This window comes from Sceloporus occidentalis, unplaced genomic scaffold (assembly GCF_023333645.1).
Source record: "Sceloporus occidentalis isolate IW3139 unplaced genomic scaffold, rSceOcc1.0.p SCAF_1, whole genome shotgun sequence".
Lineage (NCBI taxonomy): Eukaryota > Metazoa > Chordata > Lepidosauria > Squamata > Phrynosomatidae > Sceloporus > Sceloporus occidentalis.
In genome coordinates, this window is record NW_028316981.1 from 15,244,285 (window position 1) to 15,263,976 (window position 19,692).

General features: G+C 41.6%; 1 protein-coding gene across 4 annotated transcripts; it reads left to right on the forward strand.

The window, feature by feature from the left end:
* Positions 1–795: 795 nt before the first annotated feature.
* On the forward strand, positions 796–17,997 carry LOC149320906 (uncharacterized). Of its 4 annotated transcripts, none has more exons than XM_089504630.1 (8): positions 796–880; positions 2,210–2,292; positions 3,593–3,719; positions 7,126–7,212; positions 8,345–8,424; positions 10,796–10,922; positions 13,355–13,441; positions 16,058–17,997. In XM_089504630.1, exons 2-8 carry the CDS (start codon positions 2,278–2,280, stop codon positions 17,449–17,451), a joined length of 1,917 nt encoding a protein of 638 aa, XP_089360756.1. In that variant the 5' UTR covers positions 796–880; positions 2,210–2,277; the 3' UTR covers positions 17,452–17,997. The 4 variants fall into 4 exon arrangements, with proteins under 4 accessions (XP_089360756.1, XP_089360770.1, XP_089360777.1 ...); XM_089504644.1 differs by having other exon boundaries at positions 7,129–7,212; XM_089504651.1 differs by having other exon boundaries at positions 3,596–3,719.
* The last annotated feature ends 1,695 nt before the right edge of the window (positions 17,998–19,692 follow it).

A 19,692-nucleotide genomic window follows, 5' to 3' on the forward strand; every position in this document is an offset into this window, starting at 1 on the left:
TGCTCAGAATGGAGGACATTTTGGAATTCCTCCTGTACAGAAGGTTGAACTGGAGGACATGCCCTGGAAAAAAAGAGGATCTCTGGTCACCCTGTGTGGCCCCAGACCAGGTTGTTAAAAAGAAAAAAAAACCCTCTTTCTGTTGTTGTAGTGTGCCTTCAAGAAAAATGTAGGCCATGACCAAATAAAAGCTAAAAACACAATTATAGCAGTATAAATCCCTGTTTCTTAGGTTCAAAAAGGAGGATATTTGGGGATTCCTCCTTAGGTTGAAATGCAGGACATGCCCTGGAAAAAGGAGGGCCTCTGGTCACCCTTAAAAATGGCTTTGATTTTTTTAAAAAAGCAACTAGATTTGGGGGGAGTGTTTTAAAAAATATTTATCCCCCTCCAATGCAACCCCCCAGACACATTTTAGTTGCTCCACTTGGCCATGGAAACCTCTTGGGGTGACCTGGGGCAAGTCACACTCTCTCAGCCTCAGAGGATGGGAATGGCTAACCCCCTTCTGAAAGAAACCTGCCAAGAAAACTCCTGTGATGGAGTGGCCATAAGTCAGAAATGACCTGAAGGTACAAAACAAACACACACACGTTTTCCCAACCCTAATCCAAAACTTGATGAAGCTGCACTAGGAGGTTTTTCCCCCCTGCAAAACCAGATGATGGAGGAGGAGGAGGAGGGCATCTTTAGGCACCCAGCCCTGGCAGGGTTAAATGAGCAGAGCTGCAGTTCCTAGAAAGGCAGGAGGTTTGGATGGTGGGGGGGGGGGAGAGAATAACCTGAGCACTTCCCTTTCCTTTGATTTGGAAGGAAGAGGGAAAATGCACTTTTGCATTTTGCATTTGCAGGAGAGCCTGGTTCTTAGAAAGGACAGCAGGTAAGAGTGCCACAGTAAAGGAAGATGGAGGTGAAAGGCAGCAATAATGTTTGCTTTTCTGGGATGGTTGCAATGGAAGGATTTTGGAGGGATCCTTCCTCAGCCTTTCTTTTGAAAATAAGCCCCAGCATGGGGTGGATCTGGGTAATCCAGGTGCAAAGTAGGGACCAGCTGCCCTTTTTCTATTCTAGGATCCTCTGTGGTGCCCCTTCTTTCCATCATCAGCACAATATCTCCAAGGCACCTAAGCTAGGATAGAAAGAGATCTTCTTGCAGCACTCACTGAAAGAAAGAGGTTGGCAGCAGGAGCTTTCCTAGACTTATGTCTACTTCCTCAGATGCATATTACTATTATTCAAAGATAGCCCTATTAGTGTGTAGAATCAGTATATAGAGAGCTCTTGCAGCACCTTTGAAACTCACTGAAAGAAAGAAGTTGGCAGCATGAACTTTCATAGACTTCAGTCTACTTCCTCAGATGCATATTACTATTATTATTATTCAAAGATATAGCCCTGTTCGTCTGTAGTATTAGTATGTAGAGAGATCTTGCAGTGCCTTTGAGACTCACTGAAAGAAAGAGGTTGGCAGCAGCAGTTTTCCTAGACTACTTTCACAGATGCATTTGTACAGTGTTGCCAGATTTTCAAAACCAACACCGTAGAAATGACGCAGGACATTATATCACATTGGAATATGAAACGGGAGAAAAATAGAATGCTCCCATCATGATTCAGTGTTCGCTGCTTAGCAAAGGGGCTTCTAGCCTCCCAAAGGATGGAGACAGTCTGGGTCTCAAAGAAAGTATGATTTTGTTTTGTTAATGGTGTTTAAATTTTATTTCCTGGACTTTGAGATGTTTTGTCTCCCACTATCCACATGGCCAGAAGGAGGAGGACAACACCAACAGCATCTTGACAAAATACAAGTGTGTGGCTAACATTATCATAATTATTTTCCTCCTGTATCTTTTTAAACTCCTTTGGCTGATGAAGAAACTGGTGCAGCTTCGAAAGCTTCCAACATGTATTTTGTGCATTTTGGTTGGTCCAATAAATGTATCACTGTTTTGTGGATTTTGGATGTTATTGTACTTACAAACATCCAGATACCATTTACCTACTGTTCCATCTGTTTAGAAGAGGACTGTCCCTACTGTTCATTGCTGAGGAATGGGGAAAGGCTGGCCTTTGCTCTGCCACTGACTGGAAATAAAACCTTTTGCCTAAAAGGACATGGAGCCTGTGAACTAAGCTAGCACCTTTGCAGGTCGTATCTGATATATGGGGCAATAATGGCCTTACTATACCTCCTTTGTGTCCCTCACAGGCAGTGCAATAGCTTCAGACACACATTTGGGACTGTCCCTTCTGCATAGTCCAATAGAAAGCATAACCATGAAGACACATCAGGTAAGTGAGCCATCATCAGAAATCAATGAAAAGAACAGTTTGGTGAAGGGTCAGAACAGGAAAAATGATTATTCATTGACTCCTTTTTCATTCCCTAAAGGGAGAGATACAATATTAAAATAGACAAAAGTTATATTAAAATGTGTGTGTGTGTGTGTATACACATATATCTGTGTAAACACACACACATACACACACAATGCCTTCTGGTAAAAATAAGGAATCATGGGTAAACCACTTGGAATAATCTTGACATTTGATGACTAGTTTAAGCAACTGGTGACCATAATGGTAAAAAGATAATCATCAGAAATAAATTAAAATGACAGCATGGTGAAGGATAGGAATATGAAATACAGTTACTCTTTGGCACTTCCCCCCCCTAAAGTAAAAGACACAGTATTAAAATAGACAAAAGTTATATTAAAAAATTACACACACACATTATGCCCCCTTTTCAAAATAAGAAATCACAGGTAATCTCAAAACTGACATTTGATGACCAGTTTAAGCAGCTGGGCTAATGTGGAAAAGTTTGGAAGCCAAGCTCTAGGTGGAATGATGTAGGGAACTGGGTATGTTTAGCTTGGAGAAGAAATTACTGAGAGCCATCTTTGAATGTCTGAAGACATACCAGGTAGATAGAGAGAGAGATTGTTTTCTACTAGTCTAGAGCCTAGAACATAAACCATTGGGTTCAAATTGCAAGGAAAAAAATTCTTCCTAAACATTAGGAGGAATGCCTTTACTGTAAGAGATGTTCAACAATGGAGTAAACTGCCTCAAAGGTAGTGGACTCTGTTTAAATAAAAGTATTTAAACAGGGGTTGGATGGGCATCTTTCAGGAGTGCTTTAGTTGTATATTCCTACATGGCAGCAGGTTGGACTAGATTTTGTGCTAGCTTCCAATTTGTGCTACCTTCCGATTTCTATGCTTTAATAATCAGCCACTGAATATCTCTCTCCTTCCCTTTGGTTTTGAAAGCAGATATGTAAGCTGTCTATTGTTTGTTGTTGTGTGCTTTTAAGTCGTTTCCCACTCAGAGTGACCCTAAGGCAAACCTATAATTTTCTGGGGCTGAGAGTGTGTGACTTGGCCAAGGTCACCCTGTGGGTTTCTATGGCTGAGTGGGAAATCGAACCCTGGTCTCTAGCTTCATAGTCCAACACATTACACCACGCTGGCTGTGTATGCTATTGTATTTTGTCATATGAACTCATAAATCCTACAAACAATACCAGGCAATGAGAAAAAAACCAAAACAGAAACCTGGATAGAGATTCTTTTCTTTCTTTCAGCAGCTGCTGTCCTTTGAGGAGGTGGCTGTGTATTTCTCCAAGGAAGAGTGGGATCTCCTGAATCTAGACCAAAGGGCTCTCTACAAGGAAGTCATGACGGAAAACTATGGGAATTTTGCCTCTCTGGGTAAGCCTCCACTAAAGACTGTGTATCTGAAAAACAAGACTTGTGGTCCCTACAAGTTTTTTTTAAAATCAATACAAAGGTGACATTTTTTGGCCCAGTGAGATCTCTAACACCCAATAGTGGGTGATCCATGGAGTAGTCCACTCCTGGCCTAGCAAGTCAGGTTTATGGCAGAGGAGTTTTTAGGGTACAATGACGGCTTCTACTTATCCCTATCTCTGCCATCAAATATGAGGCTCATCCATCTGTCCCACCATTGCCACCAAATGTAAGGACTTACTCCTGTCCCACCTGTATGGCATGAAATGTGGGGACCTTTTAAATGCCCTCATGGTTCCTGTGTGAGACTTTATTCACCTGATCTTCCCATTGGACACCACAAACCCTAAATAATTGCTGCTAACACAGACACCATGTGTCTGAACCAAGCTTTTCAAGTATGCAGCACTCTCAGAGACACAAGTTTATAATACCAAAATAATTTATTAAGTAGATCATTAAAACATAGCATCAAAGATTACTTATTTAATCCATCTAAGGATAAGGGAGCCCTGGTGGCGCAGCAATTAAATGCCAGTATTGCAGCCACAAGGTTGTGAGTTCAATCCCAGGCAGGGCTCCAGGGTCCACTCTGTCCTCCATCCTTTCGTAGTTTGGTAAAATGAGTATCCGGCTTGTTGGGGCAATTGGCTTACACATTGTAAGCTGCTTAGGGAGTGCTTAAGTGCACTGATAAGAAGTATAGAAATGTACATGTTATTGCTATCTAAATTATGATTGACACTAACTTTACATTTCTTACATTTCAAATACCAATGCCCATTTTTCTCTCTCTCCCACTCATAACCTAATAAACTCTCATATTGACTAAGGGGCTGTACAGACCGCCCCTGAAGTGGTGGCCTGCAGCAGCCTCCGCCCAGATCAACCACACACTGTGGACCCGATCTGGCCTTTCTGCAACACAAAAGGGAGCTGAAAATAGCATCTCTTTTTTGCGCCACGGAAAGGGAGCCATAGCTGCCGGTGCTGCAGCTTTATGATGCCCACTGTGTGCTGAGGTGCATGGTGTCACATAACCATGTTTGGGGTTTTCTGTTGTCGTTGTGTGCCTTCAAGCCATTTCCAAATTGTCAGGCAAACTAAGGGGAACATATCATGGGATTTTCATGGCAGAGGTGTTCAGAGGGCACTTGGCTTTGTTTCCATGTCTGAGCAGGGATTTGAACCTAGCTGTCCAAGGTTAGTCTAAAACTGAAACCACTATACTATACCACTCCAGCTCACTTTACCTTAATTTATCTCATAAATGTAACAATATTATACCCCCTAAAAAGGCCATAAACACCACAGACTTGCTTTAAGTCAGCTCAGAAGCTAGAGGAATGCATCTTGCATTCTGAATCTACCCATGTTTTTAAAATAAAATCTATGTGAGAACAAATGTCTGTTTGTATTCATGTGGAATCAAATGGAAAAGAGAAATATTATTCTTTATAGCTTTTGTCAGCAGTTTAACAAATAAAAGTTGGAAATGGTCTGAATGCCTTTTGCCAGTTCCCCCTCCTTCTAAAGTTGAGGAGGCTGTTAATGAGAGGTATATTTAATGTTAGCTCTTTTGTCTGTACCATGGCCTCCCGAGTCCCGACAGAAGCTTGTCTGGCACCTCCAGGGTATGCAAAGCCTTTGAACATATTTAAACATTTTAAATATCCTGTTTGGTTTAGTTTTTAAAAAATGCAGAGGGGATTGTTTACAAGTGCACATCTGCACAGTGATAGAAAAAGGGAAAAAAAGTAATTGCAATACAACAATGACTTAGGGAATGTTTTATTTATGACTATACTGGCAACTTCTTTTGATTGGTTCTATTTAATTAATAAAAATAACACACAACCAGATTTTAATGAATAAAAATAATATGAAACCAGAGACTTGCCAGCATAATGCTAAATATAATGTTACATAATCCCTTATGTTTGTACATCTGTGCAGATATGTAAGTGGGTGACTAATGGCTTGGTCCAAAATAGTGTAATAATAATAACAACAATAATAATATAGTTTATTTATACCCTCTGCCTCTCCCACCGATCAAGGCGGGATTACAACCTTAAAAGGCACTTAGTACAATTTACAATCAATACAACATTAAAATACTAACACTGAATTTACTAAGAATTCCTATTAGTTCTCTAAAAATTACAGTTCGTCCATTAGCCAACAATCAGAGTCAAGAAAGAGCAGTCGTCATAACCTTTTTATATGGAATTCAGTGGATAAGCGCACCGGAAGAGATCCGTTTTGAGTGCCTTCTTAAAGGCCTCTAAGGTAGTAATGAGATGGAAAAAATAATAAAATAAAGAATATTGACAATTAGATGTTTTTATAGCCACCTTATCAAAAGAGGATGCATGTCTTGAGTAGAGCCAATAGTAAAGTAATAGCTCACTTAATTATCTTTGGATCGTAATTCAATAGGACGACTGTCTAATGGCACTAGTATCAAAAATTAGTTTAACTTTTTAATAGTCTAGGAAGATTTTTTTTCCTTCTGAAAACCTTGCATTGAATGGCAGTTTAACAAATAATGAGGGAGATCGTCAATTTTAGAATCATAGAACCATAGAGCTGGAAGAGACCACAACAGCCGTCTAGTCCCACACCCTGCCATGCAGGAACTCTCCATCAAAGCATCCCCGACAGATGGCCATCCAGCCTCTGTTTAAAGACCTCGAAGGAGGGAGACTCTACCACTCTCCAAGGAAGGAGTGTGTTCCACTGTCGAAGAAGGCCTGGGTGTTTTCTTCACTAAGGCCTTTGAACATTTTCTAACATTTTAAATATTTTATATCTAACCTCTTTCTTTCTTTCTTTCTTTTTTTTTATAACTCATCTCTAACAAGAGTGTAATTGTTATAGGATTATGGTTAATAGGATTGTTGTATTTGGATTGGATTGGATTATTGTAGTCATTTCATGCATTTATATATTTTGTTTAGTAGTTAATTTTTGTCAGTGAGGCTGCTGCCACATTGCAGAATTAACGCAGTTTGATGCTGCTTTAACTGTTATGGCTCCCCCTATGGAATTCTGGGATTTGTGGCTTGTTGTGGCAGCAGAGCTCTCTAACAAAGAATGCTAAATATCTCACAAAACGACAAATTCCAAAATTCCATAGCGTTGAGCCATGGCAGTGAAAGTGGTGTCATTGATTCTGCATGTAGCCTGAAATATTTTCTTGTACATTTATCTGTGCTTCAATTTGTGTTGGTCAAATGGTTTTATGATCATAGAGAACTAATACAGATAAATAACAGATAGAGAAATAAATATTAAAGAATATTGGTTGGACCTGGGATGCCTTAATATTTTCCATTTACTAACTTGTTTTGTTCTGTGAAAGAAGTTCCCAAACCACTCCTTATCACCTTGCTGGAAAAAAGAGGAATCCTGTTGGTCCAGGACTCAGAGGAACAGAAGAGATTGACAGGTAACTGCTTATGTTTGTCATGTGAACATTTATCATCTGGCATCTGGGATTTTTAAAATCTTTACAGATTTTTTAAAAAAACTTTCCTTTTAATCAGTGAGATTAATCAGCTGCAATTCTCAGATGTAATTGTCTCCCAGAAGAATTCATAGCTTGAGAGTAAAGCATAAAGTATTTAGGTACTAAACGTTGCTCAATTTAGGTTGAGCACCTGAAACAAATAAAAAGGAAAGTAGCACAGAAAAGTGACATACCATTTATTGACGTGGTCCATTTATACCATTCTTTTGCATTTTCTAGGGCTAACTTCTCAATGAATGCAGGTATACCTCAGTTAATAAAGTAGATGTCATCTTGGACATTATTTCTTTAACTGAAAATTTGGTTTGAGAAACAAAAACAACATGAAAATAATAGGGATAGATTCTTGCACCCCCCCCCCCCCCACACACACACAGAGTTAAACGTGGTTTTAGCAAATTTTAAAATCAAAACTTACAATATGCACATGTAACATGATACTTTCATTATGATTATGTTATATTTATTTGTCTTCCACTTTTTATCCAAAATTGGGACTCAAAGCGGCTTACAGTCTTAAAGACCAGTACAATTAAAAACTTACAGTTAAATTACATCCATGTCAGGTAAGCCTTGCATAAGTAAATAAAAACATTTTGAAAGCTTCTTCCAAAACGTATCCTACAATGACTTTTTCTTTCCCCAGCTTCTCATTTTCTTGTGATTTTTATTTTGGTTGCTAAATGTATAGATTTATGCTTTCTTAACATATTGGAAATAGCCAGTGAGGAAAGTGTATCTGCTTTCCTGTTTCCTCTCTTTTTTGCTATTCATGCATGTTCAGTAAGGGATTCTGGAGGCATCTGTTATTTACCTTGCCTTTTACAGGCAGACACACAGAGCAACAGCAGAACTGGCTAGAGCAGACACCCATTTTTTCCCTGCTCAAGCTTTATTGTATTCTTTACTGCAGACATGCTGTTGCAACCTGTCACTGAAACTCTGTGTTTCTCCAGTTTTCCTAATGCTGATGCTGCTTAAAATAACCTCAAAACCTCAAAAAGGAATCTCTCAGGTGGCCTCCTTTATGCCTCTTTTGTCTTCCCTACAGGTAGTGCAACGCCAGAGCATACTGACCATGGGTCACTTCATGGTGGTAGATCAAACAGAGCTACCATGCAGCCATCTGAGGTACTCCGTTGTTCTTCATGCCTGCATAGCAGGGGTTTGAATTGGATGGCCCTCGGTGTCTCTTCCAAGTCTATGATTCTGTGGTCCCTGTGACTCACACATATGGATCTTACATCTATATAAAACTAAAACGGGCACAGTATGCAAAAGGATCTTGTACCACCTTTGAGACTAACTGTGCGAGAGAGGTTGTAGCATAAGCTTTTGTAGACTCGGGTCATTCACACTAGGAAATAACCTGGTGTGGAAACCGGGTTATTTCCATGGCATTCACACTCCTCCCGACTGCACTCAGTGCAAGGTTTTTTTTTTTTTTTTTGGGGGGGGGGGAGGGGCACCAAAAACCCACTTGACCTGGTGCATTTTGCACCAGGACACCTACCATGTCTTTTCCGTGGTGCTACAACGATCTGGATCTTTGGTAGTGAAAACTCACTTCTGGAGTGATCCAGATCACATGGGATTGTTTTGAAAATGCAGACACCTCCATTTTCAAAACAATCTGGTGCCTCTTTCTCCTTCCTCCCTCCTCTTCCTCACCTTCCTCCCCCAATTGCATCCTCCCTTCTCTTCCTCCTCCTCACTTCCTCTCCGTTCCTCTTCTTTCTCCCACCCCTCCTGCCACAATCGAATCTTTCTGTGGCATTTTATCCCTATTGCCATTCCCCAAGTGTGAACAGCAATAGGGATAAAATGCCATGGAGAGATTTTATCGCTTATTGTAACATCGCAGAAACCACCTCTATGGTATACTCTGCCAGCATCTATGTCAGTGCTTGGGTTCCACCTTTGTTTGTTCCTAACAGCCCAGCAAGCCTCGGTGGAACCAACCACTATATCCAAAGACAACAGTTGATAGTTTTCTGTGGGTTTTTCGGGCTGTGTGGTCACAGTTACAGGCAAAACGTCACGAATAAATTCCTCCAGCACGCAGACACACAGCCTGAAAAGCCCACAGAAAATAACAGTGTTCTTTGTTGTTGCTAGGACATGCCTAGATGTGCCCTCTGGAAGGTGTGGGCAGGACTCCTGCCAACACTGTACTCTACTCTAAACTGTTTTGGTCGTGATGTTGCTTAGGCACAAGACCCATAAGTGTTTATTTATACAGGCTGCAGCTGCAGTGCTGAAATAATGCAATCTGACACTGCTTTAACTGACATGGCCAAGTGCTATGGAATCCTGGGATTTGTAGTTTTATGAGATATTTATCCTTCTCTGTCAGAGAATTCTGGTGCCACAGCAAACTACAAATCCCAGGATTCCATAGCATTGAGCCATGGCAGTTAATGTGTTGTCAAAGTGCATTATTTCTGCAGTGTAGATGCAGTCATGTTACCACTCAAAGAACATAATCAGAGGTAAATAACTTCACCGAGGTCAAGTGAAATAGAGCATCTGAAAGCATGTTTTTCAGTTCTTTCCGAAAGCAACACAGTTTTTATTTCTCCTTTGAAAGTAAAAGGAATAGGTATGGGAAATCTCTTATGGACATAAGTGCATGTAAGTGTCCTGCATGCTTGTGGATGTCTTTTCTTGGCGATTGTGAGGATTGGTTTTCCCTCTCTTCTTCTGTAGTGCGCAAAGCCCATTCCCTTGTCACCCAATAATTGCAAAGCACTAAAACTGCCTCACATGGCTATTCCAGGCTTCTCGGCAAACAGGATTGGAGAAGCATTGGCTACCTCTCCATACCCAGACACAAAATGATATCAGCACTGGGATTCCCCGAGGTGTTCTAGGGGTGCCCTTTGAGGAGCGTTTTAGAGAGATGAGTAAGTTAACCTGGAGAAAGGAAGGTTAAGAGGTGCCATGACAGCCGTGTTTAAAATATTTGAAAGGGTGTCATATTGTAGAAGGAGCAAGCTTGTTCTGCTCCAGAGATTAGAACATGGAACAATGGGTTCAAACTACAGGAAAAGAGATTCCATCTAAACATTAGGAAGAATCTCTTGATGGTAGGATTTGTTTGACTGGAATGTGCTGCCTCGGAGAATGGTGGTCTCCTTCTTTGGAGGTTTTTAAACAGAGGCTGGATGGTCATCTGTCTGTAGTACTTTAATGGTGTCTTCCTGCATGGCAGAGGGAGTTTGGAGTGGATGGCCCTTTCGGTCTCTTCCAACCCTTATGATTCTGTGATTCTGAGTCTCAGTGCTGCTATAAGTGTGCATATAGCTATGAGGACATAGCCAAATGCTCCTCTAATCCTGCCTGCCTATGGCCATGCAAAGCAGCCTCAGAGCTCTACAGTAAGATGGGGTGGTTTATATGGTTCAGTGTAGCCAAGGTCTGCCTTGTATTTTTACGTTATGCTAAGGAGGTGTTGGATTGAGGTTATATGAATAGAAAAATTGTCTCTCCCTCCTTCCAGTGGCTGGTGTACTTTGAGGAGGTGGCTGTGTATTTCTCCAAGGAAGAGTGGGATCTCCTGGATCCAAGCCAAAGGGTGCTCTACAAGGAGGTCATGCTGGAGAACTACCGGATTGTAGCCTCTTTGGGTAACACATTCCCCCCCCCCCTTTGGCTTTAATATTGCTTTGAGGTGTTTTCCAATTAAGTGACACCAAATTAGGAGGCACAGGTAATATCCCAGAGGACAGGATCAAAACTCAAATGACCTGAATAGATTAGAAAGCTGGGCCAAGATTAACAAAATGGACTTCATCAGGGAAGAAATGTAAGATGTTGCACTGAGGTAGAGAAAATAAAATGCACAGATATAGGATAGGGAACACCTGGCTTAAGGAGACTACATGTCTAGGAGTCCAAGTAGACCACAAGTTGAACATGAGTCAACAGTACGATGCGGCAGCTAAAAAGACAATGCGATTTAGGGCTGCATCAATAGAAGTATAGTGTTTGTTCGAGGGAAATAATAGTGCCACTCTATTGTGCTTTGGTCAGGCCCCACGTGGAATATTGACCAGTTCTGGGCACCACAATTCAAAAAGGATGTTGAGAAACTGGAGCTTGTCCAAAGGAGGGGGACTAAAATGGTGAAGGGTCTGGAAACCATGTCCTATGAGGAACAACTTAAAGAGCTGGGGGTGTTTAGCCTGGAAAAGAGAAGGTTAAGAGGTGATATGATAGCCCTGTTTAAATATTTGCAGGGGTGTCACATTGAGGAGGGAACAAGCTTGTTTCCTGCTGCTTCAGAGAACAGGACCTGGAATAATGGGTGCAAGCTACAGGAAAAGAGATTCCACCTCACCATTAGGAGGAACCTCTTGAAAGTAAGGGCTGTTCGACAGTGGAACACACTTCCTTGGAGAGTGGTGGAGTCTCCTTCCTTGGAGGTCTTTAAACAGAGGCTGGATGGCCATCTGTCGGGGATGCTTTGATTGTGAATTCATGCATGGCAGGGGGTTGGACTGGATGGCCCTTGTGGTCTCTTCCAACTCTATGATTCTATAAAAGGTTGGATTCCTTTTCTTAAGCGTGGTACAGACTGCCCCTCACCGGCAGCCCTGCGCCCCCAATCCAGAGTTTTTCCAGACCATGGAGAAGCAGCAAAATGCTGCTTCTCTATGGTGCAGAAAAGGGGTGTCCTTGGGGCTTCATGCCCCTGGACACCCCAGGAGCCAGAGTCATGGGAGAAAGGGGCTGCCCTAACTTCTGTACTAAGCGTAAATGTCTGAAATAAGCTCTGCGTCATGTATGGATTGACTAATTGTTCCTTGTGTTCGTAATTTATTTTTCATGTAAATTTGATTTTGCTGGATCTCTGGACTGGGATAAAGAATTTTTAAAAGTACATTATGCAACCGTGATGAAGGAACTCTGTCATAGAGTTCTTCTTTGTAGAGGAGTCATTTAACCACTAGTGTAGTCTTTGTGGGGTGTACAACTGAAAAGCCAGTGGGGTCCTGTACCTCTCACAGTTGAGCAGATGTGGAAATTTCAACTTGTCATTCGTGTGCTGAAATTCCTATGTTGTACTACTATAAAATGTACAGGAGCCCTGTTTGCTTTCCCTTCACCACTTTAATCTGGCACTCAGTCACTGGAATAGAAAAAAGATTCTTCTTCTGGTTTAGCTTTAAGTCTTCCTCCCTTCCAGTAGGCTACACAACTGGAAATGAAAATGTTGGATACATGTTTGGCTGTGGTAATGGTCTGGATGAGAAAAATTGAAAAGTTATCCAGAAAAAGACAGAAGCATGAGAAGTGGATGCTTTGTCTGCCCTGAGTAGAGGTGTTAAACTAGTTTGGGGTGGATGGGCAAGTTACACTTCCCCAAAGGGTCATGTTAGCAGTTTGACACTTCCAGCATATCTCATCTGAAGGACTAAAGCCAATAGGTAAATAATAAATATGAATGATAAACAAATAGATGGATTAGTAGCTATAGCACTTACATTTCTATACCGCTTTATAGTGCTGACCACTCAGTAAGTGGTTTACAATATGTTAGCCCAGGGGTAGGCAACCTTTTGGAGCCGGGGGCTGGGTTGCTGTCCCTCAGACAACTGGGGGGCCGTAGCCAAAAAATAAATAATTAAATAAATTTTTTAAATAAATAAATAAATAAACAAACTGAGACAAATGTAGGACAAACTTTTCAAACGGAGGACACTTTTTTAAAAAATGGAGGACACGCGAAAAAATTTGCTGATTTTTAAAAAAAAGTTAATATAAATGCATGTTTCTGAGGCTTCTATAGACAATTGCCCCCTTGCCCGCCGCTTGCCCCCCTTGCCCGCCTCCTCCTGATAGGCCAAAGGCCCCACACCCTCACGCGAGAGGCCAAAGGCTCCGGCAGCAATCGGCAGCAGGACTGGGCTGGGGCCGGTCCCAAGGCCTTGCCGGGCCGCATCCGGCCCGCGGGCCGCAGGTTGCCTACCCCTGTGTTAGCCAGTTGCCTCCAAAAAGCTAGACTTGGAATGTTGGAATATTTTTGTAATCAAAAGCCTATGTCTCTTATTGAAAGGAATTTCCAAACCGGACCTCATCTTCTACCTGGAAGAAGGAGATGATCCATTTGTCCCACCTGCTGCACAGCAGAAGAAATTGACAGGTACCTGCTTAGATGTGTGGTGGCATCATTCTGTGATTCCTCCCCCTTACATCCCAATTGTTGTTGATCCATGAGATGAATCAACCATGCTGTATATCAAACCTAGCAACAGAATTTACACTGCTTCCAACACTGTGGGGTCTCCTGTAAGCTTGGCAGATGAGCCCCGGTGGCACAATGGTTAAATGACTACTGCAGCCACTCACTCAAAACTATAAAGTTGCGAGTTCAATCCTAGCCAGGGCTCAAGCTCGACTTAGGCTTGCATCCTTCTGAGGTCGCTAAAATGAGTACTCAGTTTGTTGGGGGCAATTAGCTTACCATTGTAAACCACTTAGACACTGCTAGTTCAGTATGAAGCGGTATATAAATGAAGCTGTTTGCTTCTGTGCTTCTAAGATGCTAATTTAGGAGAGCACTTGTTCAAAAGCAGCATATGCCTGTCCCTCTCATTAGTCTCTGCAAAGCCTGCTTCTAGGCAGCATATACCTGTCCTTCTCATTAGTCTCTGCAAAGCCTGCTTCTAGGACACTTGCCTCTAGCTCTTCAGATCACTATTGCTTCTGAACTCTTCTTTTGCATGTTTTGAATAAAATAGTTACCTCTGGCTTTTTTGCACTGAAAATCAATTTTCTCCATTTTCAGAATCCCAAATACCTGTAGCCTAACCTTTGCTGAAATCTGAAAGAAATACAGTATACAAGATAATCTGTTAATTCAGAGGAAGGGCATAACGTGGATAAATATGTACATTACTAAACTATGTGTAATACCCAACCATAATAGAATACAAGAAGCCTCCACTTATCTGATAGGTTACGGACTGGAGGACTGTCAGAAAGTGGAATTAGTTGAAAAATAGAACCCAGATTATTATTATTTTAGCTTGCAAATGTGTTTTGGCTGCTGAAAAACATAAATAACATACTATATATCACTTTGAATGCATGCAAAAGTAAAATAACATGCTATAGGGATACACACACACACACACACACGAGTAAAGTAAAATGAATAAGAGCTTACATTTAATATCCTGTTCTGCTCTATATATTACTGTGCTATGTATATTATAATAATTAGATTATATTTTGTTGTTGTTAATGTTGTGTGCCTTCAAGCCATTTCTGACTTTTGGCCACCCTATAGCTAACCTATTATGGGGTTTTCTGGGGCTGAGAGTGTGTGACTAGCTCTAGGTCACCCAATAGATTTTCATGGCCCAATGAGAATTGAACCCTGATAGTCACAGTCCAATATTCAAACTACTATATTTGCTCCCACTATATGTCATTACTACTACTACTATATTACTGTATATATATTATTTTATGCTGTATACTGTATTTAAGTATCAATACTGTACAGTAATACTGGAAAAGATGCACTGGCCACAATCTCAGAAATACTATGAACTGAACACTGATTGAAGAAGCAAAGATGGTGCACAGTCACAGAGAGGGGGGGGGGGGCGGAAAGACACCAAGCAGCACTCACTTGGTTGGAATCGGGCCTCCATAGTTGGCTTGGTGCCTTTTCAGCTCACTTTGCAAGTAGTCCCAAGCAAGCCTCCACAGGAAGATGAACTGATGACATTCTGCTGTTTCTATGCTTGCACAGATGAGTTCCAATAATTCGAGGAGGGTTACGCTCTTTCTGTAGACAAACCTTGAGACTGCATGCATGTGCAGTCCCAAGTGAGCCTCGTAGGAAGGAAGAACTGAAGAAAGACCAGAACCTCTATCAAATTAATGGAATTTGTCTGTAATTTGCAAGCACTGAAAGAGTGAGTTGTCAGTAAGCAAGTCATTGAGAGGCAGGGGAAGCCTGTAGTTTCTGGACTAGATATAAAAACAAACTTCCTTCCGATTTGGTTTTTCTATTCTTCCCCACTTCTTTCAATATAGCTGTTTTTCCCCGTTTCCTTTTACATAACCTTGTAGAAGCTGATAGTACATTTGAGGTATGCCTGTAGTACATGTACAGCATTTTTAAATAAATAAATGAATGAATGAACTTGATCTTCTGCAGATGGCAAACCCTGACTTTTTCAATGGATGCATGTGCACAAAGCATTGCAAATGGGAGCGCACGCCCACTGAAAAGAATGGGACTTAAGGTCCCACATTTTTTACTATCCACGGGGGATCTGGAATGGCAGATAGCAAGGGCGCACTGTTATCATCATCATCATCATCATCATCATCATCACCCTTTTCACCAAAGGGCAGAATATCAGATATATTTAATTAAAATGAAAAATAAAACATAACCTGATAAAATGCTAACATACTAAAATAATATGCTAATATCCTAAAAACGAAATGCTCATCAGTCACTACCAATCTTGGCCACCTCAGGCACACTCATCATCTTATTCAACTATGTGAATAAGACAAAAAATAAATCTCAATACTTAGTGAATGAAACCAGAAATCATGCAGAATGAAGTTATAGTTTTCCAAAAGAGTGCTTAATAGGAGACATACAGAAGAATAAAAGAATCTTGGAAATACTAAAATAAGGGTTTTGGGCTTGATCCATGATGAGGGATACTCATTTTATGTCTCAAACCCCTAACTGCACATTTCTTTTTCTTTTTATATTCCAAATCAGGTCATGGATGGGGTAACAAGAACTCTCAGAAGCCATCTGCAGTATCACTGGAAATGAGCAAGTATGACGAGAAAAGAGAGTTATTTGGGAATCAAAGGGGACCAAGAAATCACAAGCAAAACCAGTCTCAGAAAGGAAAGAAGAAATCGTTTAGTTCTCAAGAGGCTCAAATCACTGAACTGATCACTCAAGAAGATCTGAAAGGAAAGGAAAGGAAAAAATTGTCAGTCTTGGGGAAGAAAATTCCAAAGAATTCAAAATTAAAAAGACTTTGCAGAAGCCACATAGCTGATAAGCCACATGTGTGCATGGAGTATAAAAACAGCTTCTGTTATAGAAGAATATTTACTATACATAAAAGAATCCATGGACCAGAGAAGCTGTTTAATTGCATGGAGTGTGGAAAGAGCTTCAAACAGAGTGGGACACTTACTAGACATCAAAGAATTCACACAGGAGAAAAACCATATCAGTGCATGGAATGTGGAAAGAGATTCAGTGACAATGGAAAACTTACTGTGCATCGAAGAATTCACACAGGAGAGAAACCATACCAATGCATGGAGTGTGGAAAAGGTTTCAGTGTTAATGGGAAACTTACTAGACATCAAAGAATTCACACAGGGGAAAAGCCATATAGATGCTTGGAATGCGGAAAATACTTCAGTGACAGTGGAACTCTTACTATACATCGAATAATTCACACAGGGGAAAGGCCTTATAAATGCATGGAGTGTGGAAAGAGTTTCAGTACCAATGCAAGACTAATTAGGCATCAGATAATTCACACGGGAGAAAAACCATATAAATGCATAGAATGTCGGAGGAGCTTCAGGGAGGAAACAAAACTTATTCAGCATCAAAGAATTCACGCACTTGCAAAGCTGTACAAATGTATGGAGTTTGAAAAGAGCTTTGATGCTAATGGGAAATTTCCGATATATCTAAGAACTCAAATGCTGGAGAAGCCATATAAATGTGCAGATTGTGGAAAGAGCTACATTGACAGCAGAAACCTTGCTGTACATTCAAGAACTCACACAGGGGAGAAACCATACCAGTGCATGGAGTGTGGAAAGAGCTTCATTCAGAAAGGGAACCTTACACAGCATCAAAGAACTCACACAGGGGAGAAACCATATAAATGCATGAAATGTGAGAGGCAGTTCAGTACTGGTGGCTCTCTTATTAAGCATGAAAGAACTCACACAGGGGAGAAGCCATATACATGCACCGAGTGTGGCAAGAGCTTCCGCGATAGTGGGACACTTACTAGACATAATAGAACCCACACAGGGGAGAAGCCATATAACTGTATGGAATGTGGAAAGAGCTATTGTCGGAAAGAGCTCCTTAGGCAGCATCAAAAGACACACAGGGGGGAAATCTCATAAATGTATGCGGTTTGAAAAGAGCTTCTATGAAACACCAAGCTCTTTGCTAATGTCAGTTCGCACAGAGGAGAAGCCATATAAGCAAATGGAGTCTATAAAGTCCTTCCCACCTAAGAACCAATATGGGGAAAACTACTTAAAGGCTTTGGCATGTGGAGTGATTAAATGATAGCTGGAAAATTTCTCAGCATCAAAGTACTCACAAATGGAGAACACATGTATATGTGTGTTGTGTAGAATATGCTTCATAGAGAGCTTAAATTTGGTATACCGTATATACTCAACTATAAGTCGGCCTCATATATAAGTCAAAGGCAGGTTCTGGGGTAAAAATTATGGATTTTGATATGACTTGTGGATAAGTCGACTTATGTAATGAAGTATGTAAAAGATGAAGTAAAGGGAAATAATGCCAAAAAACTTACAAAATTCCAGCAGGCATAACTGTTTGTGCTCATTTGAAAGGCTGGATATGAGTTAAAATACTGTACACTGGCCCTGTCCAGATGGGCCCTTTGCGGCACGTCCAGGACGTGCTAGGGTTGCCTCGGGATGGCGTGTGCCCATGCCCTCAACCCTAGCATGTCATGCATGCGCCGCAGTTGTGCAGCGGCATACGTACAGCACATGCAACTATTATGTCACAGCTGTGCCACCTCTAAATGGCGCTGTGCAGCTGCGATGTAACCGCGCCATCTTTGGTGCTTTGCGGCGCCACAAACAAGCCGCTTTTGGCAGGTCCTTTTTTGCTGCGCAGCTGCGCAGCACAATTTGTATGCTGTGGTGCAGCTGTGTAGCAGATAGAAGCACCGAGGAGGCGCCTCTTTTTGGCAGTCTGTACACCGCCACACATTGACCCATGGATAAGTCAACTCAGGCTTTTTCGGTCAATTTTTCAATATAAATTTCTAGACTTAGAATCATAGAATCGTGGAGTTGGAAGAGAGCATACAGCATACAAACAGCCATAAAGTATGCGCTCCGCGCGTACTAGGGTTAGGAAGGGCCGTATTAGGGTTAGGAAGGTTCTTACCTTCCTCACAGCCCTTCCTTCCGGTACGCGTGGAGCGCGTTGTAAATGGCGGTGCCCATCCACATGGGTGCTGCCATTTTGACGTCTTGGACGCTGTGCGTCCAGACGTGTCGCAGCGGAAATGATGCCGCGAGGGCGCACTCCGCCCCTCGCGGTGCCACTTCTGCGTTTCGAAAAGGAGCGCCATTTCGGCGCTCCTTTTTTGCTGCGTGGGGAAGCCTCGTGGTCTGGCCGCTGGGGCTTCCCTATGCAGCGAATGGCGGCGGCGGGAAAACAGCCCCTTGAGGGCCGTTTGTAACCCGCCTAGATGTCTAGGGTTGCCATAACTGTCTACCTCCAAACCGGGACAAATGTAAAAAAAATGTAGGACAAAATTTAGGCCCAAATGTAGGATATTTATTTAGAAATGGAGGACATGTTCAATTAAAACCAATATATATATATATTTAAAAAGCATTAATATAAATGCATGCTTCTTAGTCGTGCTCAAAATGGAGGACATTTTGACATTATTCCTGGAAAGATGTCAGAAATGTAATTCCCTCTCTGGCCAACCCCCCCAATTCCAACACACACACAACACACACACACACACACAGAGCACATTTTGGCATTTAACATGGCTGAGTTTATTATATATTTCATTTTTGTTTTTGTTACTTTAAAACCTAAAAACACACACCACATTTTAATAGATAATTAAAAGACTAAGGATGCCAGCTGGTGTCCCTCCACAGCCCCTCCTGATGCCCCTCCAGGGCTAGATCTGGGGTGGGTTCTGCAGGAGCTCAAGGGGCCACTTTTACACCACAGAGTCCCTCAATGGCCACAAGGGTTACAGAAAAATAAAATCCAAAAAGTGGCTAGAAGCCCCATTTGGGTCTCAAATCAGATTGCAAAGGGGACCTAGCCTCCCCAATGTAGATACCTGTCAGTTTTTTTAAGGACATCGCTTTAAAGGCACACAAGAGCTCTGTAAAACTAAGGGAACAGCACGGGAGTGTTTCATTGTTTATGTTTTGCTTACTTCTGCTCTATCTTGGAAAAGGGTGCATAAGGCTGGGGGAAATGATTCAAGACAGTCCTAGAGCAAGCTGAGCCGGAAATCGCCTCAGATCTAAAATGACTAAACTGAGACTTTTGTACTGTGAGCCAGCAAGATATAATGGTTTGAGAGGTCGCATCTTGGGAGACCAATGTTCAAATCC